This window comes from Ahaetulla prasina, chromosome 1 (assembly GCF_028640845.1).
Source record: "Ahaetulla prasina isolate Xishuangbanna chromosome 1, ASM2864084v1, whole genome shotgun sequence".
Lineage (NCBI taxonomy): Eukaryota > Metazoa > Chordata > Lepidosauria > Squamata > Colubridae > Ahaetulla > Ahaetulla prasina.
Window position 1 is genome coordinate 17,537,491 of NC_080539.1, and position 22,206 is coordinate 17,559,696.

Below are 22,206 nucleotides of genomic sequence, written 5' to 3' on the forward strand. Positions count from 1 at the left end.
AACCTGGTAACAAAACGTTCGGAACCCAACCCACAAACTCAAAGAACGAAACTTCACCCTCGCACAGAGCAAGCTTTTGGTTTTTATCACTCAGTCGAAAACGACCTCTTTCAATCCTTCCAATTCATCCCGAGAGTATAAGTTATTGCCCTGATTAGAGCGGATTAGTTGAAGAATGCTTGATTAGATCCCTTTGAAACAAACCCTACGATCAAGCAGAAAATTAATTGAGCTGCATGTGATTACGTGGTGCTTCAGAGAAGGTATTACCCGTAGCAGAGAGACAAAGACAGAGGAGATCTTGCAAGCTGCATGAATCCTGCTCCTCCCTTCTGCTCCCCCAAACTTTCGAAAGAACAACAAGCTTTGATTTAAATGCGTATTTTTTTCCCCTTTGTGCTTTTCTTCCTTTTTTTTTACATCTGCAGTCCTTCAAAGGGATTTATCAATAGGAAGTCAGTTTATGCCTAATTTATGAAGCACTAGGCAAGCAACCTTCTGACTGAGCAAATACGTTCATCTCTGAAAATACCTGTTCATAGAAATCTTTGATCAAGCACACATAAAGCGGAGGGGATTTCAGTGTTTATGCTGGGCATTATTAATTTATTTCCCTACGAGTAGTAAAGCAGCGGGACCAGAAGAACACAACTTTTTTAGGCCAAGGCTTGTACTTGGCCTCTGTCTGTTCCACACAATTTACATCCCCCAAAGTGGATGTGGGCATGATCAGCCAAGAAAACGGCTGGGCCAAGAACTCAGTTTGACCAATCTTTGATTCTCTTTACAGGAACAAAATCTGGATGACATTTCTTGACTTTATATATAGATACCTTTCAGAAAATAACTGCTACGTAGTAGTAGTAGAGTAGAGATAATCCTTGACTTATGACCATAATGAAGCCTGTCCAATATAGTCATACATCATTATGGTCATAAAACAGGTCATCACAGGACTGATGTCAGGGCTCCAACAAACGCCCTAATTAACTCATGAGCCTCAAGCCAAGTTTCAAAAGAAACCCAGTTATTTATTAGGAGCAACATGTCGACAGCTTCCCAAATGTAGTCAACTCTGCTGCATGTAATTTAGGGCTCACCTATGACCCTGGTACCCCCCTCCACTCAGGCGGTGTCAAAAATCACATTCTCCAATGAGGCACTTTCGCAGGCTGTAGAAACCACGCCTCCCAAACTGGCTCTGGTAACCTGAGATCCACCCTTCAAGGAAGGTATGCATGGAATGTGCTTGTTAACATGGCTGCTGAACTGCTCTGACAGATCTCCCCTCCTTTCTGCCCATGACAACTAAAGAGCAGATTAGAAATGCTTTGCAAGTTGACAACTGACATGATAATATGATTTCTTCTGGTGGCAGTTGTTAAAATGAATTACCATGTTTTTTTTAGGTCTGCTATCTGCCATCATTAACTGAACACCATGGTCATTAATGAATCTATTGTTCGCCATGGGGCGTTTTTGCCAACAATTGGAAATAAATGTGAGGTTTTAGGAAAAAGGTTGTAAATGTTGGTCATGTGACTTCAGGATGCTGCAAACAGTCATATAAGCAGGTAGATTGTCAAGTGTCCAAAATGCAATCACATGACCATAGGAAGGGAAGCCTTTGGAACTTTAGAACCAGGCTGTAAGTATCTTTGGGAGTAAGGGTTCCACTGTAACTTCAAACAGTCATTAAGTGACCAGTCTTAAGTCAAGGACTACTATTTACTATCCAACTCCAGTGGATGCTGGATGGCATAGAAAACATAAAAACAGCTAAAAACATCAAATCAAATAGATAAAAGTAAAGGTTCCCCTTGCACATATGTGCTAGTCGTTCCTGACTCTAAGGGGCAGTACTCATCTCTGTTTCAAAGCCGAAGAGGTTTCACCATCCGAAGACATCTCCATGGTCATGTGGCCGGGATAACTAAATGCCACAGGCACACGGAATGCTGTTACCTTCCCACCAAAGCTGGCCCCTATTTTTCTACTTGCATTTTTTATCTGCTTTCGAACTGCTAGTTTGGCAGAAGCTGGGACAAGTAACGGGAGCTCACCCCGTTATGTGGCACTAGGGATTCGAATTGCTGAACTGCAGACCTTACGCTCGACACGCTCAGCATCTTAGCCACTGAGCCATTGCGTCTCTCATATCAAATAGATAGCCCAGAGTAAAGATAGCCCTGAGCTATTAAAAAAATAGCAGCACAATAACCAAAAATATCCACCAGGGGCCATTGAAAAATTATTAATAAATATTAACCTCAGACCTGGGACCAAAGCCATTTTTCAAAGCTTTCCAGAACCCTAGGAGAAGGGCACCATCCTTATCTCTGGGGTGGTGGGGGCCACAATACAGACGGTGGGGGCCACAATACAGAAGATTAGATTCCTAGGTCCCACAGGATGGCAATGTTTAATGGAGGGGACTTGCTGGACAGGAACAGTTGGAGACAAGCTATTTCACAGGTATCATGTTTTCCTTCAGTCTTTTGTTCTCTAGATTAGGAGTGTCTAACCTTGGCAACTTTAAGCCTTCTGGACTTCGACTCCTAGAGTTCCCCAGCCGTGTTGGCTAGCTGAAGAATTCTGGGAGTTGATGTTCACAGGTCTTAAAGTTTATTTTATTTTATTTTATTTATTTTGTCAAGCATGTATAAGATAACAGATATAAGTATAAACATGATTATGAATACAGGAAATGGATACGAAGAAATGGGGACAGTAGGACAGGGACGGTAGGCACGTTGATGCGCTTATGCACACCCCTTACAGACCGCTTAGGAAAGGGGTGAGGTCAACAGTAGAGGGTCTAAGATTAAAGTTTTTGGAGTTTAGGGGAGAAACGAGAGTCAGATAGGACATTCCAGGCTTTGACCACTCTGTTGCTGAAGTTGTATTTTCTGCAATCGAGTTTGGAGCAGTTTACCTTAAGTTTGTATCTATTGTGTGCTTGTGCATTATTGCAGCTGAAGCTGAAGTAGTCATGGACAGGTAGGACGTTGTAGCAGATAATTTTGTGTATTACGCTTAGGTCAGACCGAAGTTGGCGTAGTTCTAAGTTGTCTAAGCCCAAAATTTCAAGCCTGGTGGCATAAGGTATTCTGTTGTAAGCAGAGGAGTGGGGGACTCTTCTTGTGAAATATCTCTGGATTCCATTTGCCAAGATTGGATACCCCTGCTCTAGACTAAGCATTACTCAATAGCTCTAACCATTTCTCACATCCTTATTCTTACAGACTCTAGCATGGCTGCTTTGTTTTTATTATCAATATTTTCCCTAAATATGGGTAATCAGAATTGGATGCAGCCTTCTCGGTAGATCGGGTAGATGGTGAGTTCAAGTCCTGCCTTACTTATGGAAGCCATCTGGGTAACTTTGGGCCAGTCACTCTCTCTCTCAACCCAACAAAATATATTGTTGTGGGAAAAATAGGAGGAGGGAGGTGGGTTGGGTATGCTCACATCCTTGAGTTATTTGTAAAAATAATAAAGGCAGGATACAAATAAAGAAATACATGTTTAAAAGCCTTGAATCTGTCTGTTTGTGAATTGGCTAGTGAGCCCATTAGTCTGTTCTTTGGAGTTTTACTGAAAATAATACATACTTTAGAATTCTGGATCCCCTGCTAATTCAGTGATCCAAAACCCCATTAGACTAAATTCCTTTGACTTGTCTCCATTTTAATCAGAAGCTAAAGCACTTGAGTTAATTGTTGCCATTGCTGTTGTCTTCCGCTTCCATAAAACCCAAATCAAAATCATAGTTGCTGGTTGCCAAATAGCAAAAGATGGCATTCTGAAAGGTGGACAGCAAAAGAGAGCCAAATAAATAGATTGAAAAGAAAATAAAGCATTAAGCGTGCTAGAGATTTTTACTCCCTCCAGAGCAGTGGTGAAATCCAATTTTTTTTACTACCGGTTCTCTGGGTGTGGCTTGGTGGGTGTGGTGTGGCTTGGTGGGCGTGGCTTGGTGGGCGTGGCAGGGGAAGGATACTGCAAAATCTCCATTCCCACCCCACTCCAGGGGGGAAGGATATTGCAAAATCTCCATTCCCATCCCACTGGGGCCAGCCAGAGGTGGCATTTGCTGGTTCTCCGAACTGCTCAAAATTTCCCCTATCGATTCTCCGGGACCTATCAGAACCTGCTGGATTTCAGCCCTGCTCCAGAGGCTCCAGTAGGAGAAGGGGGTCAAAGACTGTCAAAATGATGACTGCCACTGCACAAAAATCCTGTCTTTTCTTTAATGAATTTTGTATGTGCAAAACATTAATAAATATTGTATGTGCGAAATGGAAGGTGTTAAAAAAAAGAAAAAAAGGAAAGGGAGGTTTAATCATGGAATTGCAACCACCAGGTTGACTTTTTAAATCCCCCACTCCTCCCTCCCCTCCCCCCCATGGAATGTCTTGAACAGTGCTGTCAGATGAAGCTTAACTGGAAAGGCAGATTTTGATAAAAGAGTGTTATTCAAGTTGAGGCTACAGAAAAAATGTTGAGGATAGGCAGAGCTGGGAAAGACGCAAATCGCAGCAGGGAAAAGATCCTTAAGTGTGTTCCCATATCATGCTAGAATAGGTTAAACTGGATTCAGCATGGTGTGAGAACCAGTGGTATTTTCAAAGAGGACCCTGTTGTGCCTCGTCCTCCCTCCTCTCCTCAGCTGGGCCCCTCCCGTCTACACTCTGAGTCTGATAATGAAGATGAATGGCCTGTCATGCCTCCAGCCCCTGGCCCTGGCCCCATGCCCGGAGAGGATTACAGGAATGAACAAACAAACCTTATAAACCTCACTCCTACAGCGTGTGAGCAGGAAGCCAGCCAGGTGCTGGAATTACTGACAGCAGATCCATCTAAAGAGAATTCAAAGTGGGAGATCTGAGAGGCGACACCAGCAAAAGGAAGGGAGGGGTAGGCCTGGATAAATGCTGAGTCATGGAGCCACACCCCACAGCCTATATAAAGGACCTGCTTTTGGCAGTCCAACCTTGAGTCAAGCAAAGTCTCATCTAGTTTGCTGCTATCGCTGAAGTCACAACTTGGACTCCTGCCTGCCTGAGAAACCTTGAAGGAATTTGACAAGCTGCAGAAGCTTCGTTGCCACGCTTGATACGGACTTCCTAGACCCGGTTGTCGGAGGGGGAGTGGGACACGACAGACCCAAAAGAAAGGCGAGATGACTGCACAACATTCCTATCCAAACGGCAACCTTTTGATTTGCTTATGCATCATAAAAAATTATGATAGCAATAGCACTTAGACTTATATACCGCTTTACAGTGCCTTTACAGCCCTCTCTAAGCGGTTTACAGAGTCAGCCAATTGCCCTCAACAATCTGGGTCCTCATTTTACCCACCTTGGAAGGATGGAAGGTTGAGTCAACCTTGAGCCTGGTGAGATTCGATCTGCCAAATTGCAGGCAGCCGGCAGTCAGCAGAAGTAGCCTGCAGTACTGCACTCTAACCACTGCGCCACTGTGGCTCAGTGATGTTGCAGCCACTATCCTGCCTGGTTTTATGTTCCCTCTGTGTGTCGTCAGGTACAAAGAATCAGAGTCATCTGTTAGATTGCAGCACAGATGGTCCAACTGCAGCCCCTCCTGAATTCTGTTGACTGAATCTTGGGTGCTTGGCAACCAGGCCACATTCACAGTTTTTTGTAGCATCCCACAATCATGTGATTGTGTTTTACAACTGTTTTGCCAGAAAAACAACAGCTTCTTCCAGTTTTCAGCAAAACAACACCCATAGTGAGGTATTGGTTCACTTAAAAATCATGACATTTCTTTAACAGTCACCACAAAAAAAGATAGTAAAATTGGATTGGTCGTTGATATTACAACCATCACAACATATGGCCATAGGGGAGCGGTGCGGTAGCCTAGAGGTGGAGCTCTCACCTCACAATCAAGAGGCTGTGAGTTTGATCCTAGGTAGAGGCAGATATTTCTCTCTCTTGGGCACATTGAGATTCTATCTGCGGAACAAATATATGCATTGCCGTCAGGAAGGGCATCCGGCCAATAAACACTCTGCTAGCTCTATTCAGTTGCCCAGACTCCACCCCACAAGGGGTTATGGGGTCGTTAAACGAAGATGATGATGACAACATATGACCATAATGGGCAAGTTCCACTATGGTCATAAATCAAGAATAATCTATATTTATTTAGCCTATATGTTGAATATTCACTGAGGGATCCTGGATTAGAAGAAATTGAACATGTGTTTTTTTTAATGATGGAGAAAAAAAATTATCAATATTCCATGTTATGCTGATGACACTACTTTGGTAGCTGAAAATACAAATGATCTGCAAACACTAATGATGAAAGTCAAGGAGTACAGCAAAAAGTGTGACTGTGATTAAATATAAGGAACACCAAATTTATAACATCAGGGACAGCAACTAGAATTCATAATGAAGATCTTGAAATGATGGATAGGTTTTGCTTTGGGAGGAATCCACTATCATCACTAAACCTGCAGTGAAGAAAGAGGCTGTAGACTAGTACTAGAGTTGTGAAAGCCTTGAAAGATATTCAGATGCCATGACAGATAAATACTGTATTTTTCAGAGTATAAGATGCACTGAGTATATGACACAGCTTAGATTTTGGGGAGGAAAATAGGAAAAAAAATCTGTCTACTAGGTATTCATCTAGTTAGCGTTCTTAGTCTGGTCAGCTTCAGCACATTCGTTTGCTGGTTTTGAGTGCGCACACATGCTTTTTATCCCCTGCCAGGGAATAAAAAACAGCTTCTAAAGCACAACTGATCTTTGGAGAGAGAAGCAATGAGAAAAGCAGGCAAAGCACGGAGATCGCTTCACTCACTAGCACCTCGTTAGGCTGAAAAAAAGCTGAGAGTCAGAGGGAGCAGGCAAAACACAGAAGAGCACTTCGCTTGCTACCGCTTTGTTAGGGCTGAATAAAAGCGTCGAAAAAGCTACATTCTGAGTATAAGATGCATCCAAATTTTCAGCCTCTTCTAGGGGTGGGGAAGTCTGTCTTATACTCCGAAAAATACGGTATATATTTCTTGAGATTACAATAGATAGATAAGACAATAAATTAATGGGTCATAAAGCAATCAATCCAGTGTTCTTATTCAAGGCCCAAATGGCCAGGTTCAAATTATCATATTTTGGAATCATGTTGTAAAACCCCAGATTTCTTGAGAGGTAAGCAATGCTAGGAAAGTTAGAACATAGAATAATAAAATTGGAAGGGACCTTGGAGGTCTTCTAGTCCAACACCCTGTTTGAGCATGACCCTATACCAGTGATGGCAAACCTATGGCACGCGTGCCTACAGTACCACACGAAGCCATGTCGCCTGGCAGGTGTGGCCTTGCCGTTTTGTTTTCCTGGTTTCTGGTGCGCATGCGCATGCAACTATCAGCTGTTCTTCGCGGGCACAGCAGTGCTGAAAACCAGTGTGCACATGCGCATCGGCCAGCTGATTATTGGGTGCGCATGCACTTCAGAACCCAGAGGTTCGGCTTTTCCAGAGTGCAATCCCTTTGCACATGCAGCAACACCAAAAACCAGCCTGTTCTGTCCCCCCTTGCCTCCGTCCGAGCGATGCTTAATTAGCCGGCACTATCTGGCAGCAAAGTAGCGAGCGTCTGCCAAGTGTCTCTATTATCTCCCTCGGCGCCGATGAGTCACCCAGGAACAAACAGTACTTCAGCTCTTAGTTAAGCAGTTAATTTGCCTGCTACGAAGTGGCACAGCAGCTCTTGTTGCCTTTATATCCTGTGGGGTGTGGCTCCATGACTCAGCACTTCCTAGGCTTGTACCACCCCTGCTTCTGTTGTTCCCGCCTCTCCTGCCTATGAAACCTAGGGTCCAGCCAGGCCTGATTGCCATCAGCTGGATGTGGAGGGGGGGAAGAGTCAGGGGAACGGAGGCCTCATTATCTCTTCCACCTGGCCTGCTTCTGGCTCCTGGAGCTGAGCCAGGGAAGCCGGTGCTCCCGAGGTAAGTCCTGACAGCCCTTCCCCCCTCACTTTCCAAGTCACTTTCTGGCATGAGGCCCAGCTCAGGGGGCGCAGACACAACACAGCCTGCACATACATGACAGCCAGCTGATTGTCATGCACACATACATACTAGAACCTGGAAGTTTGGTTTTTCTGGAGTGGGACCCTGACAAGCACACGTGCGCAACATTTCCACGCAACCTTTTCAGCACTCAGTGCCTAAAAGATTCACCACCACTGCCCAATGCCATTTCAAATGGCCATCAAGTCTCTTTTTAAAACCCTCCAATGATGAAGGATCCAGAACTTCTGATGACAAGCCATCCTAGTGGTTTATTGTTCTCACTGTCAGGAAATTTCTCCGTAGTTCTAGGTTGCTTCTCTCCTTGGTTAGTTTCCATCCATTGTTTCCCATCTTGCCTTTTGGTGCTTTGGAAAATAGTTTGACATCTGCCCCTCTCATTTTTGTAGGAGCCCCTCAAATATTAGAATATTGCTATCATGTCTCCCCCAGTCCTTCTTTTCATTAGACTAGACACACTCAATTCCTGGAACCGTTCTTCATATGTTTTAGCCTCCAGCCCCCTAATCATTCTTTTAGCTCTTCTCTGCATTCTTTCCAGGATTTTCACATCTTTTTTATATTGTGGTAACCAGAACTGGATGTAGTATTCGAAGTGCGGTCTTACTAAGGCTTTATGAAGCAGCACTAGAATTTCATGTGATCTTGATTCTATCCAGGAGTGGGCTTCAAAAATTTTAGCAAGGGGTTCTCTGCTTGGTTGCTGGGTGGGCGTGGCTTAGTTGGCCTCCTGCACCACAGCGGGGGACGGAAGTTTGCCCTTCCCAGGCTCCAGAGGCTTTCCTCGAGCCTCCAGAAGGGTGAAAACGGCATCCTCTGGAGGCCAGAAATGGGGCCCGTTTCTGGCCTTCACAAACTTCCAGTAGGCCCGTTTTTTGCCTTCCCCAAGCCTCCATGCACACCCTGCACTTACCTGCATCCAAAACGGGCAGCATGGGGATTTCTGGGAGGGGCAGGGTGGGGTGGGCGGGGCCAGCCAGGCGTGGGATTTGGGGGGTCTCCGAACTGCACAGTATCTTAGCTGGAGGTTCTCCCGAACCCCTGTGAACCCCCAGCAGCCCACCCCTGATTCTATCATTCTATTAATGCAATCTAGGATTGCATTGACTTTTTTTTGGCTGCTGCCACACACTGTTGGCTCATATTTATGTTAGAATGAAAGAGAAGAACCAAGAGCAAGATAGATGGACCCAAAGGCAGCTAAAATGGCTGCACTGTTGGGGAACCTTAAGGAATAGAATAGAATAGAATAGAATAGAATAGAATAGAATAGAATAGAATAGAATAGAATAGAATAGAATAGAATAGAATTTTTTATTGGCCAAGTGTGATTGGACACACAAGGAATTTGTCTTGGTGCACTTTGGAGACATCATTCTAAGGGCCACTTTGGAGACATCATTCTAGAGAAAGTCTATCTAGTCACCAAGGATGTACACTGACCTGTTGGTGCAAAATCAGTACATCAGTCAATCAGTCCAGCTTTAATCCTTTGGTTCACATTTTGGACACATCAGACTGTGAACATCAGAGACTGAGCAGCATGTGTGAACAAGGCCAGAGGGTTTGATTGAGATAAATATTGTTTCACATAGGGAAAATATGGAAGGTGTGTTGGATATGTTCTCTTCTGTTGTATTTATTTGTAAAAAATAATAAAAGCAGAATACTAATACAGGAGTCACCAACCTTTCGGACCTCAGGGACCACTAAATTCATAATTTTAAATCCCGAGGACCACTAATATGAATTTTTAAAAAAGATAAATAGTATTTAGTGCAATATAAAAAATGCAAATAATTTTTCTGCGGACCACCAAAATATTCTCATGAACCACCAGTGGTCCATGGACCACTGGTTGGTGACCACTGTACTAATAAATAAAAATGTGTTTAGAAGAAAAGCCAGATCTAATTCATTTACTACTTTGTAGTATTTATTTATTAAATTTATATACCATCCGTCTTGCTATCAAGCAACTATTTTATAATATTCTTCATATTCATTTTCTTTATAAAGTTACCTTCCCCATGCAATTCAGTTTCCCTGCTATAAATTGCATTGCTGCACAACTGCTTGCTTTCCTATTTGAAAACCTATTTTAACCAATTTCTTTCTCAATGAAAGAAAAGCAATGCATGCCTTCTCACTATATTGAAATTGCCAATTTGATATCTACCAGCCGCATAACAGCAAACTGTGAATTCCACATGATTGGAATCAACACACAGGCCTTCACACAGTGTGGAGGGGAGATGCATATCCGAAAGGGATAAAATAAAGTGGAGAGGGAGATTTTGAGACAGATAAATATATCCCTGCAACTCAACAACAGGCCAATTACACCGATGCAGTTGTGTGCCACACTACCCACCCAGAGAACAATCACGATTCAAAGACCCATTTGCTTTGAACATCTGCCTCCAAAGCGGAACTGCACCTGCTACAGTATAAGCAGGACCTGTGATGAAATGGATTATTTTTCAAGTTAGGCAATTATGCCCTTTCTTAGGAAATTTCACTGTATTCCTTCTCTCCTACAGTTCATGACTCACTTTCCCCATGTTGTTGTTATTAGTTACGAAGTCATGTCCAACCCATAGTGACCCCATGGACAATGTTCCTCCAGGCCTTCCTGTCCTCTACCATCCTCTGGAGTCCATTTAATCTCATGCCTACTGCTTCAGTGACTCCATCCCGCCACCTCATTCTCTGTCGTCCCCTTCTTCTTTTGCCCTTAATCTTTCCCAGCATTAGGTTCTTCTCCAGTGAGTCCTTCCTTGTCATTAGGTGACCAAAGGATTTGAGTTTCATCTTCAGCGTCTGGCCTTCTAAAGAGCAGTCAGGGTTGATCTCCTCTAGGACTGACCGATTGGATCACCTTGCAGTTGAAGGGACTTGCAGGAGTCTTCTCCAGCACCATAGTTCAAAGGCCTCAATTCTTTGGCACTTAGCCTTCCTTATGGTCCAACTTTCACAGCACATACATTGCAACTGGGAAAACCATAGCCTTGACTATGCACACTTTTGTTGGTAGGGTAATGTCTCTGCTTTTTAGTATCCTGTTTAGATTTGCCATAGCTTTCCTCCCCAGGAGCAAGCATCTTTTAATTTCTTTCCCCATATTCTGTTCATGTAATAATATAATATAATATAACAACAGAGTTGGAAGGGACCTTGGAGGCCTTCTAGTCCAACCCCCTGCCCAGGCAGGAAACCCTACACAATCTTAGTCAGATGGTTATCCAACATTTTCTTAAAAATTTCCAGTGTTGGAGCATTCACAACTTCTGCAGGCAAGTCGTTCCACTGATTAATTGTTCTAACTGTCAGGAAATTTCTCCTTAGTTCTAAGTTGCTTCTTTCTTTGATCAGTTTCCAACCATTGCTTCTTGTTCTACCCTCAGGTGCTTTGTACCGTGATTCCTAATCACACACAATTCTCTGAGGATTGCTTTGGAGTCTCCAATGGGCATTGCTTTTCATATCTATTTTATAAATTACATTATTTATTTATTTTTTACAAACCTTCAAATTCCCCCCAATCCTTATACACAATTGATGCCATCTTGGATGCATACCGATGGTACTCATGTTATGAACGCTTAAAATAGAAAAAATGAGATGTGTTAACAACAGCACTGATCCAAACAATGAGGTGTGTTTGTGCATTAATCTCACCTTTGGGGAGATGATCTACACGTTGAAAAAAAAAATTCCAGACTGACAGCCACTCAAGACTCAGTTTGAATGAGAAGAGAGGCTGCTGGTGTCATTTTAAAACATTTATGAGGTTAGACAAAAGTTCTTCTTTTTCCCACTTTTGAAGAAAAGAAATTGTGATTCAAAGCCTACGTTGTTATGCTAAGATGAAATATATACAGTAGATGCCTGGAGCAAAGTACCTCTCTTGATCAATCAGCAATGCTAAGATCCGCTGGTAAAGCTGTTTGACATCCTTGGATAAGTTGTTGAACAGGGGGCTCTCTGAGGACCTCTCAACTTGCTTTTCTGTGACCCAGTAGACTCTTCCTTAAGGAGCCTTTGCCCCATTTCACTTGGAGAAAAGCTTCTGCATTACCATAAGCCACTCCAAGAAGCTGCTGATGCTCCTTCTGCAACTAATGACCTCTGGGACTGTCATGCCTTTGAGCCCATTGCTATAGATACTAGCATGGATTTTCCAAAAGAAATGCACTAGATTGGGAAGCCACAAAGCAGATGTGACTCTCTTCACTTACTTTACTGATTTGCAATACTTATATCCAGCTCCTATGCCAGCTGTCAGTTGCCCCTGATGAGGGCAGGAGAAGGGCCCCTCTTTGAGTAGCAATAGGAATATATACCGCTTCACAGTGCTTTTTATAGCCTTCTCTAAGTCGTCTAGAGTCAGCATATTGCCCCCAACAATCTGGGTCTTCATTTTACCCACCTCGGAAGGATGGAAGGCTGAGTCAAACTTGAGCCTGGTGAGATTCGATCTGCCAAATTGCAGGCAGCTGGCAGTCAGCAGAAGTAGCCTGCAGTACTGCATTCTAACCACTGCATCACCGTGGAGTAGTGTTTTCAGTAACTATGAGTTTCTTTGATTAATGTTACTAGTTCTTTGACATAACAAGCAAGTTCTCCATGAAGAATGGGGAGTCTGGTAAGAACTGGCTGAAACCTGCTAAAGACAAGGACTGTACATAGATTTGAACTCTAGTAACTTGCAAATTTATTATGCCTCATTATAATGTAAAAGCCACACCTACTGAATATGAGGATAGCAATAGCAATAGCATTTAGACTTATATACCACTTCACAGTGCTTTACAGCCCTCTCTAAGTGGTTTAACAGAGTCAGCATATTTCCCCCAACAATTCGGGTCCTCATTTTACCCATCTTGGAAGGATGGAAGGCTGAGTCGACCTTGAGCCTGGTGAGATTCAAACTGCCAAATTGCAGGTAGTCAGCAGGCAGCAGAAGTAGCCTGCAGTACTGCAGTCTAACCACTACGCCATCGTGGCTGCATACCGTATTTCTGGGAGGATAGTCTTCCAAGTGGGGAGTAGTGGCTGAAGCTCAGAAGATCTATTGCATAGTGCATACATACAAGATCTGTTGCATAGTGCATACCCCACAAGGAGGGAAGTCTCCCATCAGAACTTTTCTGGATGCCTAGACCCAGAGAGACAGATTTTCCACTGAAGTAGCCTCACTACTGCACTCTAACCACTGCCCCACCATGCTCAGGATGAGCATTAATAAGATCACACTAAGAGTATTAGGGGTTACACTAAGAGTATTTCGGAGGCTGCCACAAAGAAGAGGGAGTCAAGCTATTCTCCAAGGCACCTGAGGGCAGGACAAGAAGCAATGGATGGAAACTAATCATGGACAGAATCAGGTTAGAACTAAGGAGAAATTTGCTGACAGTTAGAACAATTCATCAGTGGAACAACTTGCCTCCAGAAGTTGTGAATGCTCCAACACTGGAAGTTTTTAAGAAGATATTGGATAAAGATTTGTCTGAAGTGGTGTAGGGTTTCCTGCCTAGGCAGGGGGTTGTACTAGAAGACAGTGATGAAATGTAAAATTTGTTACTACCAATTCTGTGGGCGTGGCTTGGGGGGTAATTTGACTAGGTGGGCATGGCCAACTTTTTTTTTTACTTTTAAAAGCATTTTTCAACAACCTCTTTGTCTGAAGAGGTTGTAAAAAATGCTTTTAAAAGCCTCTGATGATTGTGTGGCTCAGCTGGGAATGATGGGGGGCAGGGATTTTTGCTACTGGTTCTTCGAATTACCTGCCGCCGTTGCTACTGGATCGGGCGATCTGGTCCGAATCGGGAGCATTTCATCCCTGCTAGAAGACCTCCAAGGTCCCTTCCAACTCTGTTATTCTATATTATGGGATGTTATGAAATGTTACATGATACATATAATGTTACTGATGCATTATATGATGCATGCTTTATCACAGATGAGTCAGATGATACTAAACAATAAAAGAGCTCATTCTAAACCCAGTATGTCTGAACTGTTTATAAAGCGATTCTCTATCTTTCTAAGTTGGTTCCAACATCTTCCAACCTCCAATTCAAATCTTATTTGGGCAAGGCATACTGAGCTAAAGGATCTTTCTGACATTTATGGCTAACAACCATCCACCCAAGAACCAGGAAAGACATTGAGTTACTTCTGATCAGTTTCCTTTATTGTTCCACACCTTTAGACAGAATCTTGCCAAATCAAAGCAACTATTAGCATAACTATAGATGTACTCTGATAATTGCTGGGAAGGAGCCCAGCAATTAGGTTAAAACACCCTCTTTCTCCAGACCAAACTCTCCATGATTTGCTGCCTCTTTGTTCTCTGGAATTCAGCCCCTCCTGCCTGGGAATACAGACTTCATTCACCAGACCAGGAAACTCTCGGCAAGTAACAAGAAGATCAATATACCATATCAAAACCATAGAAAAATAGTGAAACACAAACTGCAAGAAGACACCAAGAATAGCTAAGGACCACCAGTGCGCTCAATCCAGCAGCTTTTAATTTCTTTTTGAATTCTACAGTAAGTCAGGATGTACATAACAATAGCACTTAAATTTATACACCGCTTCACAGTATTTTACAGCCCACTCTAAGCAGTTTATAGAGTCAGCATATTGCCCCTAATAATTTTGGACCCTCATTATACCCACCTTGGAAAGATGGAAGGCTGAGTCAACCTTTAGCCTGGTGAGATTCGAACTGCCAAATTGCAGGCAGCCAGCAGGCAGCCTGCAATAATGCAGTCTAACCACTGCGCCAACGTGACTACATACCGTATTTCTGGGAGGATAGTCTTCCAAGTGGGGAGTATTGGCTGAAGCTCAGAAGATCTGCTGCATAGTGCATACATTATGACCCCACAAGGAGGGAAGACTCCCATCAGATCTTCTCTGGATGCCTTGACCCAGACAGACAGATTGTCTGCTGGTGGTTCCTGGGCCTAACATTTTAGAATTTTAAACTAAGAGTGAACTGATATTAATGTGTCCCCAAACTTGAGGAGGAAGAGGAGGAGGAGGAGGAGGAGGAGGAGGAGGAGGAGGAAGGAGAAGAAGAAGAAAAGAGGAGGAGGAGGAGGAGGAGAAGAAGAAGAAGAGGAGGAGAAAAGAGGAGGAGGAAGGAGGAGGAGGAGAAGAACTTTACCTCATATTATTTTACCTGTTCATAATCAATATTACAGTTAGCATCACCATCACTACATTAGCATGACCAACGGTGGGTTTCCAATATTCTTACCACCAGTTTGCGCGTGCCTTCCGCGCATGCACACAGCCTTGAAAATGTGCCTAAATTGGCCGTCATAGAGCTGGGGCAGCCTGAACTGGTACGAATGGGCTGAATACCACCTCTGAGCATGATCACGCTTGGTACACTGATCTTTGTACACTAACTAAAAGATTTGGCATGGGTCCAGGTCTATTATTTGGAAAACACTCAGTATATAAGCAGAAACCAGAGACCAAATCAAAATGGCATTTCAAACCAATGATTTTGCATGCAGACTTTGTTGCAGGGGAAAAAAAATTAGATAAAAAGAAGATGGCACCTTTTCACATTCCACATATCAAACCAAAGAGGAGGCAATCAGCTCTTCTCTTGTAAAGTAAAGGTAAAGGTTCCCCTCGCACATATGTGCTAGTCGTTGCCGACTCTAGGGGGCACTTCTCATCTCCATTTCAAAGCCAAAGAGCCAGCGCTGTCCGAAGATGTCTCCATGGTCATGTGGCCGGCATGACTAAATGCCAAAGGCTCAAGGAATGCTGTTACCTTCTCACCAAAGGTGGTCCCTATTTTTCTACTTGTATTTTTTATGTGCTTTCGAACTGCTAGGTTGGCAGAAGCTGGGACAAGTAACGAGAGCTCACCCCATTACATGGCAGCACTAGGGATTCGAACCGCTGAGCTGCCGACCTTTCGATCGACAAGCTCAACGTCCTAGCCCCTGAGCCACCGCGTCTCTTGTATCTCTCTTCAGGTTTCTGCCGGTCATCAAGACTTTGCAGTTCACATAAAGTAACTCTATCACTGAAACCAATTTGCTTTTAAGGGACCTGGATCAGGAAGCAGACAACTCCGTCCTTCAACGTGGTCCGCCTTATCCCAATATCTGTAACTAGAAACAACTGCCCCACTATACCAAATAATAGAACTGCTTCTCCTCTCTGGCGCAAAATCTCTCACTTACTTAGTTGGACGATAATCTGGTATGGTGCGGTCCAATGATATTTTCTCACTGAGATAGGAATTGTAGCCATATTTTTCATGGGGTCCCTTGGCTTTTTCTTCCTCCTCTGGAGAAAGAGTGGCAGGCAGGCCACCTTTGCCACGACCACCATAGCCTTCGATAAGCCCCAAGGATTTTGACAGACCTAGTAGAAAAAAAAATAAAACAAAGAAGAGACACACAAGAGTCAGTCTTGAAAGCAGGCATTAGAAGCCATGATACCCATCTTCCCTTGAATCACATCAACAGGTGTAGAAAATTGCCATCAATGTATCCTGGCTGTTCTGCTCGTGTATCCAAAAAGGAAGGAAAAGGATAACTAGTCTATCCACCTTTTAAATGAATAAACAGAATATTAAAGGATACTATAGAATTATAGAGTACTATTGGAAGGGACCTTGAAGGTCTTCTAATCCACCCCCTGCTCAAAAATGAGACCCTATACCTTTCCAGATAAATGGCTGTGAAAACCTCCAGTGATGGAGCACCCACAACTTCTGGAGAAAAGCCATTCCACTGATTAATTGTTCTCAGTGTTGGGAAATTTCTCCTTAGTTCTAGGTTGGCTCTCTTTTTAATGATCTTTTCACCTGTTACTTCGTGTCCTGTCTTCAGATCCTGGCCAGTTATTTATGGTCTTTATTTCTGAGCTTTGTATCATTTTTACATTGTGTTTATTTTCTATTGCCACTGAAAAAAATTCTCTTCAAACAAATAAACACAGGAAGAGGAAAGTCTCCCTTAGCTTTCCTTCTAAAATATGAATAAAATAGAATAGAGTAGAGTAGAGTAGAGTAGAGTAGAGTAGAGTAGAGTAGAGTAGAGTAGAGTAGGGTAGGGTAGGGTAGGGTAGGGTAGGGTAGGGTAGGGTAGGGTAGGGTACAGTAGGGTAGGGTAGGATACGGTAGGGTAGGGTAGGGTAGGGTAGGGTAGGAGAAGAGAAGAGAAGAGAAGAGAAGAGAAGAGAAGAGAAGAGTTGGGACCTTGGAGGTCTTCTAGTTCAACCCCCTGCTCAGACAGGAAACCCTACACCACTTCAGACAAATGGTTATCCAACATCTTTTTAAAAACTTCCAGTGTTGGAGCATTCACAACTTCTGGAGGCAAGTTGTTCCACTGATTAATTGTTCTAACTGTCAGCAAATTTCCCCTTAGTTCTAAGTTGCAGCTCTCCTTGATTAGTTTCCACCCATTGCTTCTTGTTCTACCCTCAGGTGCTTTGGAGAATAGTTTGACTCCCTCTTCTTTGTGGCAGCCCCTGAGATATTGGAACACTGCTATCAAGTCTCCCCAAGTAATATTTACTTAGAAATTGTAAGAACTGAACAAGGGATGTTTATCTATGCATTATTAAACTATATTCCTGCACAGCGATATTCAGGGGACATTGATAGTCTAAGGCTAACATAACATCTCAAGATGGCCCAGAGAAAAGAATTTATTACATGAATCATTAATAAGCCTAATTCCTCCATTCGATCTTGTGTCTGAGTCATAGGTAAGCTGAATTTTATTTCGCCTCTGAATGATAGCCAGTTAAATTTCCCACTTCACCCTACCATTTGAATCACAGTAAGATAAATTCCATCTAGGCCGACTCACAAATAAGTCAAATTCCCACCTAAACTCTCCATCATTAGCCGGCCAAATTGCCCATTCCCATCTAGCTACTCGATCATGGACCTGCCAGATCCTGCTCCCTTACCAACAGCAGGCCAATTGACTTTTTTTTTATTCTGAAAAAAATAAAAGTAGGTTGCTGCCAAGTAAATATCCATTTTCTCAATCCGAACGGTGAATAAGCTAAATTGAATGCCGATTTAAAGGCCAATTCCGGCCTCCATTAAAAGCACACAAGCACATTCAGGCACAGCGCTAGTCTCAGGCCTTCTGGAAATAAAACGCATTTTCCTTTCACCTCTTAAAAGCCAAGCCGTGAATACCCCCATCCAGAAGAGGGAGGGGGGAAAAAATTCTTAACCCAAGCATGTCAGGAAAAGAGAGACAAAGTAATATTTTATGGCATGCTTCACTGTGCATTATAGAAAGCGGTAGCACCTGACATTTTTACATTTATTTTTAGGAGAGATTCACACCTCTCTCATTGTCAGGCGCTACTGAGCTCCTTGATGGATGATTTTTATTCCTAGCCGTGATATTTATTTTCCCACCTTTATGGTTCAAGAGATTCAGCCCACCCACCCCAGGCAGGTCTTTTGGGGGATGCTTTATTTGAGTAGACGGGGACTAAGAAACAAAAGAGCTTGACAAACAAAACAGCTTCATTTGATGAGCCCTCGGTTCCATGTTCCCAAACCCAGCTCCCAAAGCTTCTCTTCTCCATCTAGATATGGACTGGAAACCACTCTACCATCATCCAGGGAGAGAGGTGAGACTTCCTAATGAGACTCACACAGAAAGACAAGGGAGCTTCTAAATAAAAGACAAGTTGGAGAGAGAGAGTTTTAACAGATGGAGAGAAATATTCTTTAATAATTTAGTTTGTGCCTATCACAGGCTCCACTAAAAGAAGTCAAGAATACAGTGTCCTGGAGGAACCAAATGGAGAAATGGAGTCCAATAAAGGAGAATATTTATACAGTAGTGACCAAAATTGTGGAAACCTTTTGGGAAAAGTGTATTTTTGAGGTTTGATGGCTACTAACACCACTTTTTTTTTCTTTTTTTTCTTTTTTTTTTTGAGTTTCAAGATAATCATATTCCATTGCTGGAATGGCCTGGGAATAGCCCAGACCTTAATTGAAAGTCTATGGAGCCAACTAAAGAAACTTGTTAGTCAGAAGCGACCCAGCAATAAAACCCAGTTAATAGAAGCAATCATTCAATCTTGGTTTCAGATTTTAACAGCTGCAGAACTAAAAGACTTGGTTCGCTCCATGGGAAAACGTTGTAAGGCCGTAATTCATGCTAAAGGTTACCCAACTAAGTATTAACTGACATGGTGATAATTTTTGTATAACTCGTTTTTTCTATGGTGATAATTTTTATATATCTCCCTTTTTCTACGTGTTTCACTTTTCTTCTTTCTACTGTAACTGCTATTCTAATAGCAAATCCTTTATAAAAGTTATTGCATTACGTTCTTGATTAAATTATCTTTTCACTGATATATAATTTTATGGTATTACTCCAAAGGGGGGGGGAAATGGTGTTACTAGCTAGTTTTGGAAAATACACTTTTCCCAAAAGGTTTCCACAATTTTGGCCACTGCTGTAGCTCAGGGTTGAAACGAGGGGTCCTTGGTGCTCTCTGAGTTTTGCTTGTTTTCTTGCAGATATTTCATCACCCTACTAGGTAACATCATCAGTGCTAGTAAGGAGTGAGGTTTGCTCTCAGTTTATATTCTGGTGTCTTGCCTGTCTGCGTAGGTGGGGTTTAGGGGCAGGGGTAAAATCCACTTACCTTAGCTACCGGTTTGGGTGCGCATGCACAGATGGTTAAAAAACGGGATATAATGACATCCCAGCAGGTGGGCGGAGCCTCCCGCTGCCAGTGCTACTGGTTCAGCGAGCCAGATAGAACCGGGGGGGATTTCACTGCTGGGTAGGGGGTCTTAGAGATTCTTTGGCTGGGCTGTTGACCGATGGCTCTTTGGCAGTTTCTTGACTGGGGTATTGCTTAACTGTTCACTTTGGAGTTAATCTATGCTGATCCGAGTGCTGATTACTAGTGGAGAGGAACTTGAGTCTTTTTCTCATTTGGGCTGGTTGATTGTCTCTTTTGCACTGTCTATAGATATCGCTCATGTCTATGTGTCTGTGGATGGCTGATTTGTCAGGGTGCCAGGCTTCTAGAAATTCCCTGCCATTTTTGGACTTCTCCTAGCCTAGGATTGTCACATTTTCCCAGTTGAAACTATGGTTAAATTTGTCTATGTGTTGAGAAATTAAAGAATTTTCTTCATGTCTTCGGACTGCCGCTTGGTGTTCATGAATGCATTCTGCCAGTCTTCTTGCCTGTTTGTCCTACACAGAAAAGATTTATCCAAGAAATGAGCTGAGCATGGCCTATTGTTGAAAATAAAGTCGAGCTAATTATGCATCCACAATTCCTTAGGACAGCGGTCTCCGCCCCACACGGGGGAGGGGCATGTGAGTGGCAGACACGTGTACAAAAACACACAGCTCCATTTGCACATGGATCTCACACTGAAGCTCTAATCACACAAGTGGAGGGCTTTTTGAGCAGTGGGCACTGGTGCTCGCATGCAAAGCTCCATTCCTGCAAATGGAGCTTTGTGTGCGAGCGCAAATGCCCTCCGCTTACACAAGTGGAGCTTCATGCATGTGCCCACACTTGTCTGACACTCATGCGAATGGAACTTCATGTGCGCAGGCTTGCCCATTTCTCCTCTGGACAAGCTGGAACAGGTCGCACGCTGGTAGTGGGCCATAGTCTAGAGGTTGGGGACCCCTGCCTTAAGAGAAATTATCTCTTTTTCTTCTTATAGCAGGAACACTTAGACCCCCTAGTGCTTTACAGCCCTCTCTAAGTGATTTAGAGAGTCAGCATATTGGCCCCAATAATCTGGGACCTCGTTTTATCAACCTCAAAAGGATGGAAGGCTGAGTCAACCTTGAGCCGGTCAAGAATGAACTCCTGGCAGTGGGCAGAGTTAGCCTGCAATACTGCATTCTAACCCCTGCGCCACCACAGCTCTCTGATTCTAACCAAAAGGGTACTTACATTTGAGAAGATCATAACTGGGAAGGGAAAAGATAAAGCCCAATTTTGTGTCTATTGAGAGTTTGAAAATAATCCTTTCAATCAGCTGAATTCAGGAAAGTAAATGGAATTTTGCTGAAGGCACAATAGTTAAGACCAGTGGTAGGCTACTGGAGGGTTTGCAGGGGTTCGGGAGAACCTCTAGCTAAGATTCTGTGCAGTTTGGAGAACCCCCCAAATCCAACTCCTGGATGGCCCTGCCCCACCCACCCTGCCCCGCTCCTCCCAGGAGTCCCCACGCGGCCCGTTTTGGATGCAGGTAAGGGCAGGGCACACACAGAGGCTCATGGAGGACAAAAAATGGGCCTACTGGAAATCCAGAGGGTCCCCGGAGCCTGGGGAGGCCGTTTTCACCCTCCCAGAGACTCAAGGAAAGCCTCGGGAGCCCGGGGAGGGCAAAAATGGCCCCTCCCATCGTGGTGCAGGAGGCCGACTAGGCCATGCCCACCATGGCCACGCCCACCCAGCAACAAGGCAGAGAACCCCGTGGTAAAAATTTTGAAGCCCACTGCAGGGTAAGTCAACATGTAGTTTAGATTTGAACCCAGGAGATTTGATTTGAACTCCAGCCTAAAGATCCAGTATCTTTTTAGTCCTCTAGCCCTTTTATGTTTTTAGCAACTGATTATAGGAGGCCTTTTCCCACTAAAATTATTATTATTTATTATTTATTATTTAAATTTGTATACCGCCCTTCTCCCGAAGGACTCAGGGCGGTTCACAGCCAAGTAAAAAATGCACAATACATTATAAATACAATTAAAATACTAGTAAAAAACTTATTTAAATTGGCCACAATTAAAATTTGGAGATAAAACCCATTAAAAACCCATAACTTAAAAAAACTAACCCAGTCCAGCGCAGATAAATAAGTAAGTTTTGAGCTCGCGGCGAAAGGTTCGGAGGTCCGGAAGTTGACGAAGTCAACTGTATATAAAAGATAGGTCAAAGATAGAATTTTATTGGCCAAGTGTGATTGGACACACAAGGAATTTGTCTTGGTGCATATGCTCTCAGTGTACATAAAAGAAAAGATACGTTCATCAAGGTACAACATTTACAACACAATTGATGATCAATATATCAATATAAATCATAAGGATTGCCAGCAACAAGTT

General features: G+C 43.3%; 1 protein-coding gene across 1 annotated transcript in view; it reads right to left on the minus strand.

Moving 5' to 3' along the window:
* The window catches only part of GALNT17 (polypeptide N-acetylgalactosaminyltransferase 17), a 411,497-nt gene that overhangs the window by 239,740 nt on the left and 149,551 nt on the right, over window positions 1-22,206 (minus strand). The window contains exon 2 of the mRNA XM_058164286.1: window positions 16,303-16,486. Coding sequence (XP_058020269.1) covers window positions 16,303-16,486 — 184 coding nt within the window. The remainder of the gene's footprint in view (window positions 1-16,302; window positions 16,487-22,206) is intronic.